Source organism: Protobothrops mucrosquamatus, unplaced genomic scaffold, assembly GCF_001527695.2.
Source record: "Protobothrops mucrosquamatus isolate PMUCROS unplaced genomic scaffold, P.Mucros_1.0 scaffold970, whole genome shotgun sequence".
NCBI classification, from domain to species: domain Eukaryota; kingdom Metazoa; phylum Chordata; class Lepidosauria; order Squamata; family Viperidae; genus Protobothrops; species Protobothrops mucrosquamatus.
The window spans coordinates 217826-233241 of NW_015387213.1; the positions used below are offsets into that span (position 1 = coordinate 217826).

Here is a 15416-nt window from a genome sequence, read left to right on the forward strand (position 1 = left end):
GAAGTCTCTGGAGACAGGAGTTCAGCATTCTGGAAGGAAACGGGGAATGCTGAGAAGTTTCTCTTCTGCTCAGGAAATTAGAGTGCCTTTTCTTTAGGCAAAGAAAGGCAGATCATGGCCACAGGAAAGTTAGTTACCTGGATTTATTATTCCAGAATTTAATAGCAAGCTGCTGAATGGTCTTCCATGGTTGGTGGTGAAGTAGCCACTAAAACAAGCAGCATAAAACTCCAACAGCCACAAGATGCCTCTTTTAGCAAACCAAACAGTACCCATGACAAACTGTTGCCCCTCCTATGAAGTTATCATTCTCTTAATCAGCCCTCGGGATTTGAAACAGTTGTGCCTCCTGGCTACAAAAAAACATTACCCACCCCAGTAGTTGGTCTCAACCAGAAAGAAACAGGACACTTGACTGATCTGATATACTACATCATATTCTAGAGCAGACATACTTGGGCAGTTCATCTCTAGAATGAAGTCAGAAGAAAATATTTCTCCTCGTCATCCATTTTCAGTTCATCTCGTCAGTAGGCAACTAGTTTCTCCATTTGCCCATTTTAGAACTGAGGAGGAGGCAAGGAGAGGGATCCCAGGGGCTTGGGAACTGACCATGCTGCCACGACGGCTGCTCCCGTGACTGCCTGACCCACCAGCACGACTATGGCAAAGGGCATCAAAGGCCAGGATACCCCCGACACAGTCTCCAATCAGCAACACCTGTTGGGGGAGAGAAAAATGACCTGCTAATAGAAGAAGCTCAAGGCATCAGCATGTTTTCTTGCCAGATTTTCAAGAACGGACCCAAAAGACATATTCCGCCTCTTCTCTACAATGGGTTGTGAATGGAATAGCTGAGGAAGTCTACAAGAGTTTATATTCAAGAACCCTTTGCTCTACACCACGTCCCCAAAAAACTACTGGGAAAATATAATGCATACTAGAGGAGCATTTCCCAAACTTGGCAACTTTAAGGTGTGTGAACTTCAACTCCAAGAAGTCTCTAGCCAGCCATGAAATCAGACAATTACTAATTACTACATTAGAAATTTTCTAATTTCTAAAATGAGAAAAATAACTTTTCTAATTCTGCACAGTGCACAACCGTTGCGTGGTCAGATGAGAAGAGGCTTCTAGTCGTTAAAGTTGTGGGGAAATACATAACCTTGAAATCATAAGCAATCTGAAGACTCAATTGCTATGATTGTTATGGTAGTCTCAGACATCTTGCAAATATTAATGTTGTTAAAAAAAAGGATCTTTGTAAAGTAGCAGTTGCCATATCCAAAAGCTTGATTTCTATTGTCACCCCTGTGTCTCTGTTTCTATATATTGTCCCAATGTTTTCTGAAATACTTTTTCCAATAAACATCGCAGCTCTGTTTTAAAAGGAAAAAACACAACAGGATGCAGATCTAAATATCTGTTCCACTGGAGATATGTGGACCCACAGGAAATAAAGATTCCCCCCCCCTCCCGTGTTCTAGCTTTCTGCATCCAACTTTCTATAGCAGCTCTGAAAATTGCAGGAAATCTAACCTGGCCACAGAAGCCTGTGCCGTCAGGGGAATGGATGAAACTGGCATAGGCCTGGTTGGTGCGGGAAATGACGGTTGCCACGGCACTCTGATAACTGCCCGAAGAGGTTGCAAGCAGAGGCAAAGCAGCCAGTGGGATGTGATCTTGGCTACTGGACAGACTGTCGCCATCGTGGCTGTAGGGACTGAGTCTAGGAAAGGAGTTGAAAGGAACGTCAAGTTGAAAAGAACGTCAAGAACCAATCTAAAACAGATGCAACTTATGTCTTTGTAGAGAGCTAAGAAATTACATCCCATGTGTAATTACCCAACCACGTATTTTTATATACATGTCTGGGGACTAAAAGACCAATCATCTACCGTGCCACTGACAAACGCAGGCATTCTCTACACAGAGTTTAAGAAATGGCCATGGGCCAGCAATCATTTGAAATTAAGGCCTGTAGTAAGAGTGTAGCCCAATATTCAGCGCTCTGAGCAGCTGAAGAAAGAGAGACTAACACTGAACAGTCCTGTCCAGCAATCTCCAGTGTTTGCCCAAAGCAAAGTTCACTTTCTTGGGTACTCGCTCTGAGTGGCACATCACAGACTTCAAGTGCTTTACTTGACTCCACTATACACAAGAACAAGTGTATAGCGTGTATGGGGTATTGTATTTTCTTCTAGAGCCCAGAACAACAACAACAACAAAAAACAACTACTACTACTATTGATAGAGCAGGTACCACTGCCCTCACTAAGCTCCTTCACACTCTAGTTGCCTGCAATTCTTGTTTTTTCAGGCAGACAGCCCAATAGCACTACTCGCATCAAGTCTTCAGCAGCTTGAAAAAAACATGCTTCCTACTTGGAGACCAGGGCATAGGCAGCAGCGCAGATTGGTGGACAGGGCACTAGGCGTAATGCTATGTGCCCCAGTGCTTCAGGAAAGTGCAGTCGGGTGACGGAGTCCAAGGTAGCAGTGAACGTATGCACATCAGCCTGTTTGGAGCCTGGTTCTCCTACACCCTGGTCTAGGATGTTGCCACTGTGGAGGATCAGGAAAAGGGCGTGAATGCGGCACGACCCAGAGAGCCCTTCTGAGCCAACCTACGGAAAGATACACAAGGAACTGTGAGGACGAGATCTATTGAAGGAGGTGACGCATATCATCCAAGTGGGATGGGGGGGAGGGGAGTTAAAAGTGGCCATGTACTGCAGCCAAGGTTGTGAAAAATTAGCTAAGGCTATGACAACAGTAGTCATCACAAGCCCTCTCCAACGGCTTGGGGCCACAGTAGCTGAAGGTAGTGAAATAGGAATGCCGTGTTGCAGGCATGGGTTTCCTCACCTCTGGTGGGCCAGGCACAGGGACACCGTCACTATCTGACTTGGTTACTCCAGTCGCATCAACTGCAAAGGAAATTTATACTGCACTGAGTGGCAAAGTGACAAAAGGCAAAGGGCCAATGACGGACTCCAGAGGTCAGAAAGGGCAGTGCGTGTAGGCTAGGAATGCATGCAGAAGAGCGGTCTTCCCAGGTACATTCGAAGGGCAGAGAGAGAGACCTTCATCAAAAGTGCCATTTCTTACAACAATAAGCAAAGAAGTTTGAGGGTGAGCATGGGAAAATAATACTGCAGAAAAACGTCTAACTTCTAATGCAGAAACTAGCAGCAGTGATTTTGGCTTCTTCTAACTTTAATAGAAAAGTTCTACGTTTAAGAAAAGGTTCAAAATACTTGACTGTTGTTTTTTAAAGTAAATTAAAAAAATGACAGGGTGATTTCCTCGATCAATAGAAAGAGAAACAGCTTTCAGGGGAAATCCTATTTTCCTTTTCCTTCCCTTCATTTTTATTAATGAAAGACCTTTTTAAAATGTTGCCATAGCTCTAAAACATTTCAAATATACAATAAAACTACATGAACATTTAAAAAAAAACAATTACGGTTTTGCAAATTTTGAAACAAAACCCGTGATTTTTTTTAGCAGTTGAGATAGCTGGACCAAAATATCCGAAATTCTCCTGCCGTTGTATAAGGAACACAGAAAGGAATGTCTCTTACCTAGAACATCATCCCGTTCATTGGGTCGCTCCAGAGTATCAAGGAAATCATTTGAATTCCACTTAGTGATTTCCTTTGCAAACACATCGTCATTGTCAGAGAAATCCTCTAAAATGAAAAAGGCATGGATAAGATACGTGCAGTCTAGTCATTGCAAATAGACTGAAATGCCCACCATGGTTAAAAATCAGGAGTTAAGAAAGAAGGGATCATTTTAAAAGGAAGGTAGGCACATTAGATGACTGTCTCTAACAGTCCTCCAGATTCTTATGCAGAATCCTTTTCTAGCTTTGCAGTCCATCATCTGCGGAGTCCTTGGTGCTCTCTGAGCTTCGTTGTTTGCTTGCAGGCATTCCATTACCCAACTAGGTAACATCATCAATGACAGTACATGTAGGTTTTGCTCCCTGTGCATACAGTAGTCGGCCATCCTAGTTTTGGTGGGTGGGGTATGCTATTCTCCTTGGTAGTTCCTTGATTAATGTAGCTTTCTGCCTGATTGTTTGTCTGATGTTAATCTGCCCTACATAGTGGCAATTATAGTCCTTGCACTGAATCTTGTAGATGACTCATTTTTAATTTTGGGGCTACTGGGTTTTTTGGTTTGCTTACGATTTTTTGAGGGCCTCAGTAAATAACTATTTTTTTAACAATGGAAGTTACAACGGCATTAAATGAGTGGTGGTCACAACCAGTTCTCAAAGTTCTGGCCGTCTAAGCAACTCCAGTCATGTGATTGCGAGACAGGTACTTGGAAACTGGCTCACACGTATGACAGATGTCCCATAATCACATGATTACAATTTGCAACCTTCCCTGCTGGATACCCACAAACAAAGTCAATGGGGAAGATGGCAAGGAGTTAAGCACACACCTTCCCTGAGTTTCTGCTGCAGCTCCCTGGCCATTCACGCACCCTCCCCAAACTTCTTGGCACCCATGTGGCGCCTCCCCAGCCACCTTTCTCATCTGGCAGCAGCCATCCCAAGCCCGTAGCATTTGCGCTGTGCCTCCCTGCTACTTGCCTACCCTCCCCAAGCTTCGATGCCTCACAACAAACCTCCCTGGCAATCTCCCTCCTGGCAGCAGGAGCCACCCCAAACCCCACCGTGCTCATGCCTCCCCGGCTATCCATGCATCGGCTACCCTTGCTCCCTTTCTCATCTGGCAGGAGCCACTTACCTACTGGCTGGCCTGCTTGCAAGCCACCTGACCACTTTCTGCTGGCTTCCCCACTGAGTTTGCTTGGAAGCTGGTAGGAAATTGTGAGGTGGTGCCTGCTTAACAACCCACTGTCCTCGCTTAACAATAGCAATGGGACCACAGAGATTGCCACTGCTTACTGATGCACTCGTGTGATGTTGAGTTTTATGACCATATCCCTTAGCGATGGAAATTCCAGTAAAAATTACTGTCACAACTCAAGGGCTACCTGTAGTTGGACTGTGTGCTATACTGATGTTGTGGTGTTGTAAACCTTGTCTGTTGTTTCTGATATGCTAATGCTACCCATTTCGTAGCTTGTGCTAGTTGTGCCATTGTGGGTTGAGTGGTCAGGCACCTTTAAATAAAGTTGTGTGACTAATGTTGTATAGATGGTGTGGTTTTTTTGGGGGGGGGGGTTTGTGCTTGTTGCTGCAATGCATTTACATTCATCTGAATAATATTACATAGCTCCTCTTGAGGGAAGTTGAGTTGTTACTTTGGTAATGGAGGACTTGGGTTACTGTGGGTTGTTGTACGAGGATTGTAACAGCTATTATGTAGGACAGGCAGGCGGAAGATTAGCAGAGTGCGTCTGTGAACACCAACTAAAAGTCAAAGGCATGATGAAAATTCCTAAATCTCCCAGTACATAAACAGAATCAACCAGTTTCAAGTGGGAAACTTAGCATATTAGACCAAATATGCCAGGGAATTCCTGGAAGCTTGGCATTCAGAAAAATCAGCCACCAATAGACACATAGTGATAAACCACAGTTACATTCAAAAGAGGCTATATAAATGCTAAGAAGGAAACAAAAAGACTAGAATACGTCCTCTCCAGCAGCCAAAACCCATATAAGCAAGGATTAACGCCAGGCAAACAGGCAGAAAACAAGACCCTAATCAAGAAACTACCAAGGAAAAAAAATAAATTGGCAGGGCAAGCTACTGTATATACCAGAGGTCCCCAACCTTTCAAGCACCAGGGACCGGTTCCCTGGAGAGAGGTTTTTCTGCGGACCGGAGGGGATGTGGTTTCATGTACTGCCTGCATCCCGCAGATGGGGCTTTGCTTGTTTGCAACGGTCGGTTTCTGGCATGCCCCGGCCCAGTGCCGGTCCACGGACCGGGGGTTGGGGACCCCTGGTATATATAACAAGCAAACCGCACATATGCTGATAATGTTACCTAGTTGGGTAATGAAATGTCTGCCAGCAAACAACAAAGCTTAAGGAGCACCAAGAACTCTGTAGTTCAATATGTGAGCTACATAGTGGACTGGACAAGTGTTGGTTTGATGGAAGGTAGCTTCCTATATTTCCTATGACACTTGATCACCATATATACAAAAAAAACCCCCATGTGCTTCTACAACTAAGCTACGAATTATCTGTTTTTATATGGGCATGCCATCTCTTTTCAAAGAGTAAGGATAAGAGATTCTGATCCTTCCCTCACCATATAAATCCATACAAATCCAACTCTCAATACATACACTAGAGAATTAGTTCTTACAGAACTGAATCTCAAGTCTTGGAACCAAAAGCAGCTACCTGCCATCTACAGATGAGCCTGAGCTCAAGTCTTCTCAGAAGCAAATACAGTGTAGAATCATGCAGCAGGTAGTCCTCGACTTACAACACTTCATTTAGTGACCGTTCAAAGTTACAACAGCACTGAAAAAAGTGACTCATGACTGTTTTTCACACAACCGTTGCAGCATCCCCATTGTCACATGATTAAAATTCAGATGCTTGACAACTGGTTCATACTTATGACAGTTGCAGAGACATGTGATCACCCTTTGAGACCTTCTGACAAGCAAAGTCAAGGGGGAAGCCAGATTCAATTAACAACCATGTTAGTAACTTAACAATTGCAATGATTCACTTAACAACAGTGGCAAGAAAAGTTGTCAAATGGGGCAAAACTCACTTAACAAAGGTTTCACTTAGCGACGTAAATTTTGGGCTCAATTGTGGTCGTACGTTGAGGACTACCTGTACTCTGTTCAATATTACAAACCGTGAGCATCGAAGAATTCCTCTTCGGAACTGTTCTCAGAGTCCCGGGCAATATTTTGCATCCGCCATTCTGATAAGCTGTGGGGAGACACTGCAACTGCAGAGACATATCAAGTGAAATCCTGATGACCAAGAGAGCTGGATAAAGATGGTCATTCTTAAGCACCAACAGGAACACTTCTTCATTACAGTAGCTACGATCATTCGAATCAATAGTATCTCACAATGCAGTTTGCTTTACTGTCTCAATTTTCTGAATTTCTGATTGCAGAAAATTGCAGGAAGTCCTTAAATTTTACAGACAAGAGCAGAATAGGAAAAGGGAGCAGGCCAGATTACAACTCCTAATAGAATCAATTTCACAATAAATATTCTGCAAAGAACTACCTTCCCTGTATATCAATATCTGTTTCCACCTTTTCATGGGTTCTTTTCCTTCTTTAAGTTCCAAATACGAGAAGTACAAAGGAAAACAAAAACAAGGATTGCTATCGTGGACACTGTAATATGTACCCTATCTGATTTTTTTAAAAAAAAATGTATATAAATATTCATAATAACGCCATACATCTCCACAATGCAAAAAAAAAGGTAAAGTATTTCAAATGAGTCAAAAATCAAATGAGTCAAGAGCTAGTAGGCCAAAAATCCTTTGTGAAAAACTACACCAATATTACCTCCAAATAGAAGAGTAGTTAGTCCCTGACTATAGTCATAGCAGAGGTAACCTTGGCCACTTTATGACTTGTGGACTTCAAGTCCCAGAATTCCTCAGTCAGCCATGCTGGCTGAGGAATTCTGGGAGTTGAAGTCCACAAGTCATAAAGTGGCCAAGGTTAGGGACTCCTGATCTAGAATGAAATGTGAATGAATTTCATTCTTTCTCACAACTTTCGCACCTCTGCAGTGAGAGTTTGTTTTCATCAGTGTTGTATTCTTCCACAAGTTCCTTTCTATTTGTTCCAGTGATCACTCACCAGCATGTTGAGAAGAGTAGGAGGACCGAGAAGAAGTTGACCACTGCTTTGCAAATGGGTCATCTGGAGAGGAATCGGGAGCCCTCAGGCTATCAACTCTGTCCTGTGTCTCATGGCCACTTAACTCAGCTGGGCATTCAGGGCTGGGCACACCAGGACCTAATTCAGGTTCTACGCACGTAGCCATCTTCTGAGCCAGCATACGAGCTGTTTCCTCCTCCAACCTTCGAATGTCATCCATTGTGAGGTCTATCCATTCGTCCTGCCAACACCAGGCCTGCCGATGAGCTCGCAGCATCACTTTCCGTAGACCTACAACAGGAAGCCGTTCAGGAATCACGATGGCATAGCTCTTCCCAGACACACTGCACTTTGGTTAGGTATAACTTGAGCTCCTCGATACATTAAAAAGAGATTAAATGCTATTTACTTCGTGAGTGCTTCTTCCCCTGCTTTTTAGTAATTTAAAGGATTACAATCCAGTTCAGATTTAAAAAGAGAAATTCAATTTTAGAGAATAAGAGGAGCTAGCAGGATTGCAATTCTTTTTCTTTTTTGCCTATAATGATGCAAGATCCATTTTGGCATTTTATTTACCCGTAACCAATACATGAGTATATTTATTTATTTATTTATTTATTTACTATACTTACGTAGCCCCCTATCTCACATGAAAGTGACTCTGGGAGGCATGTAGCACTTAACAAAATAGTAAGTAGATAAAAACACACTTACAAAATAACTATAAAAAGGCAAATAAACAGAGAGGATGATATTAAACCATATCAAGGAAGCCATTGCAAAATCTCCCTGATTCCCTGGGACCCCCAGGATTGATGACATAGCCACATCTTGAGGGGCTTATGGAGTGGAGAGGTGGAGCTAATCTTATTGGGAAGGGGGTCCCTGCTAGATGTAATTCCTCTGCTAAAATCAGAGGACAAACTAGTAGTCAGGCATGGAGATAATCCCTTGGGTTAAATTGAAACCAGTGTCTCTAAACCAATCTACGTTATTCACATACTGATTTTGTGGAAAAAGTGGAGTAAGGAATCTAAACTTCTACAGACATACTGAAATCAAAAGATACTGTACCATCCCATTACTACCATTTCACTGCATCCGGCATGCCATTAGACAGTTGTGGCTTAGCCTGTTTGTCTAACTTCATATCACAAAACTTTATCCTTAACATGACATGACTATTTCTGACACATAAGTTTAAACTGAAGAAGACATCTCACTTTTTTTTCAATCTGAACTCTTTCAGAAATTCAGAACTCATGCTCACATCCAAGCAAAACTTATTGTATCCAAATTACATTGGGATCTTATCATCCTAATAATATCTCATGTCAGCTACTACAACCAGGGACACAGTTTAAATGAGCAGATAATACAACGTAGCTCAATTTTTTTGTCTGGGAAGTGCTGCACAAAATTGGATGACAGTTCTGTTCATGTCAGAAGCTGATTTACATGGATAATGCCATTAAGCCTTTAGCATCTCCTATTTTATGCAGCTGATTCTAAACAAATTTTCCCAATCTAATATTATGCTTAATAGGAAACCATTATTTTATATTATCTATGTTTTTGAAGCCTTTTGAAATCTGGGCTGCTCCTTCAACACTGCTGTCAATACAGTTGCTTCTCTCTTTCTCTGGATTCAGCCTCTCTGGGTTTCTTCTACTGCCTGAAACCTTTCTCTTACATGGTTACTACCCCTAATACTTCTGAGGTCACAGTAAGAAAAGTATCTCACAAGCAACTAACCAATACATCAAAAGCTCTTGGGTGCATTTTTACCCCAAAGGGTAGAACTGGACTAGAGCAGTTGTTAATCAGCAACACAGAGGAAAAAAGCCCAATTCCTTACCAATTTCATAGATAACGGAAAATACATTTAGAGTTGCCATATGCTAGAAAACTGTAGATCCTGAACAAATGCCTCGTAATTAGCAGAGGAATATGAACAGTATTGGTTTTCAAAGTGGCAGAGGGCCCAATCATTTATTTTCAGCCCAGAAATAATGATTCTGAACATTGTGCAACGTAAATTGTCTTTTTAATATAGGGACCACAAGGGAGGCTTAGAACTGCTAATGGGCCAGTATTAAATCAGATTTCACATTAGAGTAGCTTTAATGAAATTAATATGGGAAGGGCAGCTTAGTAGAAAAGGTACTGCACAAGTACTGCTACTAGAGAGGAAGTGGACACCATGCCTCTGCCAGCACAAGTATAGGATCAATCATCCTATCCTACTGCCTAAGCATACAGTGCGGCCTATATTAGCTAGCTTCAGCATGCCACCGTTATGGGACCTGTGGCCCTCCAGATGTTACTAAATTATTACCATGGCAATGTTGGATGGAGCTTCAGAGAGCTACAGTTCAACATCAGGAAGAACCAAAGTACCCACTACTGCCACAGATCTTTGTTTGCTGGATGAAAAAGAATGCCAATGAAGATATCATGCTTACCTACATCATGGATGAATTGTTCAATCTTAGACTGCATGCCCCAATAGCGAAACTCCACCTTGCAAAGCTTGTAAGCACACATAAAAGGCCCAGAATTTCCACTATCTAGCCAATCATCTCCTAGAGGTCCACGTCCCGTTTTCAACGAATGATACAGTCGTGGATCTTCCTCTATCTTGTACTCACTGGGTGAGATGGGATCCCGTACAATATCAATAGTATCTGTGGGTAAGTAGAGGAGGTTTGGGGGGGAAAAGATTAATTGTAGGAAATTAAAATAATCTTACTTGGATTTCTCAAGCTGCTACTCCTTCTCATCTCAGAATTGGTTCAGATGCTCAGCTACATTCCTGACTACTCTCTTGTATAGTGAACATCTGTTTTGCCAGAAGTCTGCTAGCTGTTCTTCCACTCCTGGTGTTTATAACAGCAGCATTCTCCAATCTATTGTCCTCTAGCTGCATTGGATTTCAACAATGGAATGATGATTGGAAATTCAACATGTGAAAGTTCATAACATCTACATCAGGGGTGTCAAACTGCCGGCCCGTGGGCCAGACACGTCACGTAGAAGCCGCGCCCACCCCATTGCCAGTAATGGCAAAACAGTCCCAATACGTTGTGCGATGTCGCATGACGTCGCGAGTTTGACATGTCTGATCTACATGGAGTGAAGTCTTCACAAGGCTGGTGAAGTCTGTCTTACAACACAGCACTTTATATGCCATGAGTGAAACAGATGCCCACTGACTTATATCTCAGTCACTTATTGACCCTAAATATCATCAGATAACCATCATCGTTCAGCCACTCCTGCACAATCAGTTGTCAGCATAGAAGCATTCACACAATACTACATTCTGATAACTTAAAAGTGACAGAAAACTCACCCACAATCCTTTGCCTGCGCTCTGTAACATTTAAATTGAAGATATTGGTTTGCTTTCCAGCATCTGGTCGGTAGTAAGTCTCAATCTCAATTGAAAATTTCTCCACAAAGGGGCATGTGTATCTATAAAAGAAAGGATGAAACTCATAGTTCTACCTTTACCACTTTGGCAAACTCCACAACCACATCTTCCAGCCCCCTACTGCCTTCCTCTCACCTAGTCCGTGTGTAAGGGTAGGCATTCCAAGATTCTTCCTCCACCTGAAGAGCAGCCTTAGGTAGGAGGGCACGAAACCAGCTAGGAATATGAGAGCCCACATGGTAGATCTTATGTGTATATTGACCACTTCCTCCTGGACCATCATCATAAGGTCGGTTGGACAGGATTTCAACCCCACTGCCTTCACCACTGGATTCCTCACGGCTTTTCTTCTAAGGTGGTGGGGGGGGGGAGAGAGATCTTCAGCTTGCAATCTATACCTTTTGCTCTTTGCATCCCTCAACCTGCTTGGCTTCGGTCCTGGATTTAACCCCAAAACTCTATCTGGTTATATAAATATCCATCAGCCTGCTCTATCTATCTTAACTGATGTTACCTGGATCATGTAAAGTTGGGCCACCTGGTATTCGGTCAGGCTCATGGGCAGCAGTATATGGTATTCTTTGATCAGCATTTTGACTGTCAGATCCTGTGAGTTGAGACAGAGTAGAGGGCAGATAAAAATGTGCAGCCAAGACAGCCTATTTGTGGCTGTGGGACACTTAAAAATATAATACGAAAATGGGATCCCAGACAATATTAAAACAGCCTAAGAAAACTGTTTTGGACAACACAGCTTAACTAAATAAAAGATATCTCCCAAATGCTCACCTATATCATGAAGGGTTGTTTTTTTTTGTATCAGTCAGATTGACGTGTATTTATTTTTATTCTCATCATCAGAAAACTATCGTATGTCAAAATGAAGTATTATGTAAGTATGGAAAAGAGTTGCTGGTCAAAAGTAGTAGCTTAAGCCACATTCTTACTTCCTCAGATGAGAAGCTGGAAAGAAATCCCTATCTGACCTTATTTCAAAACCCAATCCACTGGGTAAGTTTCCATAGCAACTCTTAAGCAAATGGGAGGCTAGGGAGTTTTGACATAGCAAAAGGGAAATGTGGAAGGAAGTAAAATAATAGCATCTAACACTCTCAGGTCTTTTACATCTTCCGGACCATGTCAGTGGTTCCCAAACTTTGCCATATTATGATCTGAGAAAAAGAAATTGTGCCATCTCCCACGTGTAAATAAATGTTTTCACCGGGACTGGGGTGGGGCAAGAAACAAACCTAAATTTACTCGTAATAATTACATTTTAACCTATATAGCAAATAAAACAGTGGCAGAACTTTTTAAAATAACATATTACTTTGGGGGAAAAACAAAAATACAATTTAAAACTATTTTTTAACATGAAGAACTAATTGCCTTTTTTGGCCTAACATTTGAAATTGGAATTCCAATTTGAAAACCACTTTCTCATTTACCAAGTCAGGGAGGAAAAAAAAAAAATACTGCCTTGCCCAAAATCAACTTTTCTTAAAACTGTTCTTAAAATGCCATAGCTTGCAGAACATGGACAGACTATAATCTGCTTTTGGTGCTCTCTGTATTAATATACTCTGAGATAACTGTCTCACACATTTTCTCCCCAAGTCTGGTGTTTGTAAATCCTTCCCCTACTGTTGCAATTTCCTTCTAGCTGCAGTCTTACAGCCCTTCCCCTCAGAAGTGATAATTTCCTATGCAGAGTGAGTATCTGGTCAGATGGTCAATTCTGCCCAGAAGCTTCATGCCTTCCATGCATGATTAACTCCTCCTCCGAAAGGCAAATGCAATATGTTAAAAGCAAACAAACATTCAGACTTCATACAGGGCTCTGGAATTGCAGGGTTACTTTGCATTCAGAATAATTTTGCATCAAGCTGTAACATTTGTGCAAAACCCACAAAAAAAGCACTCTGTGGTGATCCTCCTTCTCGTTTTCTCACAACCTCCTTTAAGAGTTCACTTTGAGAAATGCTGAAGTATGTAATTTGTTTGGTTTTGGCTTAACATAGTTTCAAAAGCAGTTATAGAGCTTACTATGTTCTGTGAAGCCAGCTATTAATAATGGCTTGTGCAACAAACAATGGCTAAGTGAACCTTGGTTAAATAAGACGTATGAATTTGTTTTATGATTTACAGACTTGTGTCAACCCAGCTAGAGCATGGAGTGCTAAAGCTATGGACGCAATTTGCTAAATCAAGGCTTTAGTCTTAGCCAAATTTATTACAACCAAGGCTTCTAGATAAATATGCACAGGGTTGTGGTGTCAATGCTGATACTCCTTGTAATTCTGTACTTCCATGATTCTGTTTATGCAACACTTTGTAATCAAGGTTTATGGAGACTTAAGGGGAGTCTCTCCTCTTCTACCAGCATGCCATGCAGAATTTAAATCATGCAGAGCTTTGCTCAGCAGTGTTGTGCAGGGAGAAGCTACTAAATCTCTGCCCATCATGCATCTATTCAAAGCACAGGAGTACATTCAAGAAAAAAGGGCCGCATCCCTCCTAGAGAGAGCTGTTTTCATGAATATCCTTTACCTGATGAGCCTATCAAATTGCTCTGGCTCTTGGCTCTTGCAACCTGCTGTTCCTGTAGCATAATCAAGCAATCACATAACTTCACATACATTATTATATCCTGCAGTATCCCTGAAAGCCAAACAGCCTTATTATTCTCATGTAAACAGTTAAGTTGTATGTTCTACTCACTAACTGGGAAAAGACAGCATACCCTATGCTCTATATTCCAGTATCAGTGTTTATGAGAAAACCTCTTCCCAAATACAAACATATTAAACCTTTCAAAATTCTGAATGTGAAAATAGAAAGCCAAAACCTGTTGAGACTTTACAGAAATAAACAACATAGATTAATATGCTATGTTTTCCATCCCAGGTATATGTATGCATGCATGCATGCATGTATGTATGTATGTATACATTTGCAAGATACTTCAGCACAAGGAGGTGAAATTCAGTGTCTCCTACAAACATATTAGAAAAACAATTCAGAATCTAACTCCTTATAAAGTCATGTTCAACAGAAATAGCTTCTAAAATAGTGTCTAAAACATTCCCATGTTTTGGCCACAATTCATTCAGGCTGCTATACATTTAACATGCATTGTTATCTCTAGTTAAGTCATCGTTTTCAAATCAGATACCCAAATTCTTACAAGCATATAGTTGATGGGAAGCTTGCTAATTGCCATAACCAATTAAGCAAAGCTCCTTAGAGGGAAATACATGTAAGCTTCAATCCTAAAACTTATTCAGGATATAAATGTAGCACTTGAATACAAAGCTAAGCATACTTAGAAGAGAAAGAAATGGGCACACTTCTGAGTAAACACACACACACAATTGATTGTTTAAATGATCTTCAGCAATTTTGTCGAAGGCTATGTATTTTTGTTTGTTGGTTGGTGTATTTCTCCTCATAGTCTATACCTAACTTTTAAAAAATAATAAGGGAAGCACCTCCCTCTCCCAAAACATGCTCGCCTTGAAAAATAACACAAACTTAACTTTGCCTAGTTCATCCACAAAGCTCAGGTTTCAATAGGTCTGCCCCATTAGAAGAAATTACCGCTCATCTTTCTCACAAGAACAAAATTTAAGTCAGCAGGTGCAGTTTACACTTCCATGTTTGGGGACGCTACCCAAGTGACTAAAGGTATGCTTGCCTTGCAGCCATTAATGGGCATAGAAGCCCTGTATAAATAAAACATGGCAACCTGACGGCTGAACCGATGGGAGGTTCGAATACACCTTTCACGTTGACCAAAGACATTCAATACAGCAGTAAATTACTGTTCAAACTACCGTTCACGCTGGCTGAATTCAACCCGCAGCAAACTGTCAGAAAGTCAGAAAAGCATTGGAATAATTGGAGCAGAAGGGACACGAGGCGCTGTCATCGCCGTCGGAGCCTTTGCTCGGGGGAAAGACTCCCTGTTGCTTTTAGAGAATGGCGACCCAAGATGAAGGAGGCCGGGCCGGGACGGGGTCCCCGCTTCAAGCCACACGAGACCTAACAGAGAAGCCGGCGAGGAGGGAAAACGTGCTGGGCGCTTGGTTTCTTTCCGGGGCCCAAGAGGCAGCAGCCTCGCCGTCTTGGAGAGGCATCCCTTCACCTCTCTTCCCACCCCCAA

General features: G+C 41.9%; 1 protein-coding gene across 1 annotated transcript in view; it reads right to left on the reverse strand.

The window, feature by feature from the left end:
* PITPNM1 (phosphatidylinositol transfer protein membrane associated 1) overlaps window positions 1-11843 on the reverse strand; it is a 29909-nt gene extending 18066 nt beyond the window's left edge. The window contains exons 1-12 of the mRNA XM_029284815.1: window positions 11766-11843; window positions 11387-11601; window positions 11171-11292; window positions 10281-10502; window positions 7795-8106; window positions 6819-6914; window positions 3588-3695; window positions 2869-2930; window positions 2386-2627; window positions 1540-1729; window positions 613-720; window positions 4-29 (exon numbers count right to left, since the gene is read on the reverse strand). Coding sequence (XP_029140648.1) covers window positions 4-29; window positions 613-720; window positions 1540-1729; window positions 2386-2627; window positions 2869-2930; window positions 3588-3695; window positions 6819-6914; window positions 7795-8106; window positions 10281-10502; window positions 11171-11292; window positions 11387-11601; window positions 11766-11843 — 1781 coding nt within the window. The remainder of the gene's footprint in view (window positions 1-3; window positions 30-612; window positions 721-1539; window positions 1730-2385; window positions 2628-2868; window positions 2931-3587; window positions 3696-6818; window positions 6915-7794; window positions 8107-10280; window positions 10503-11170; window positions 11293-11386; window positions 11602-11765) is intronic.
* Window positions 11844-15416: the final 3573 nt, after the last annotated feature.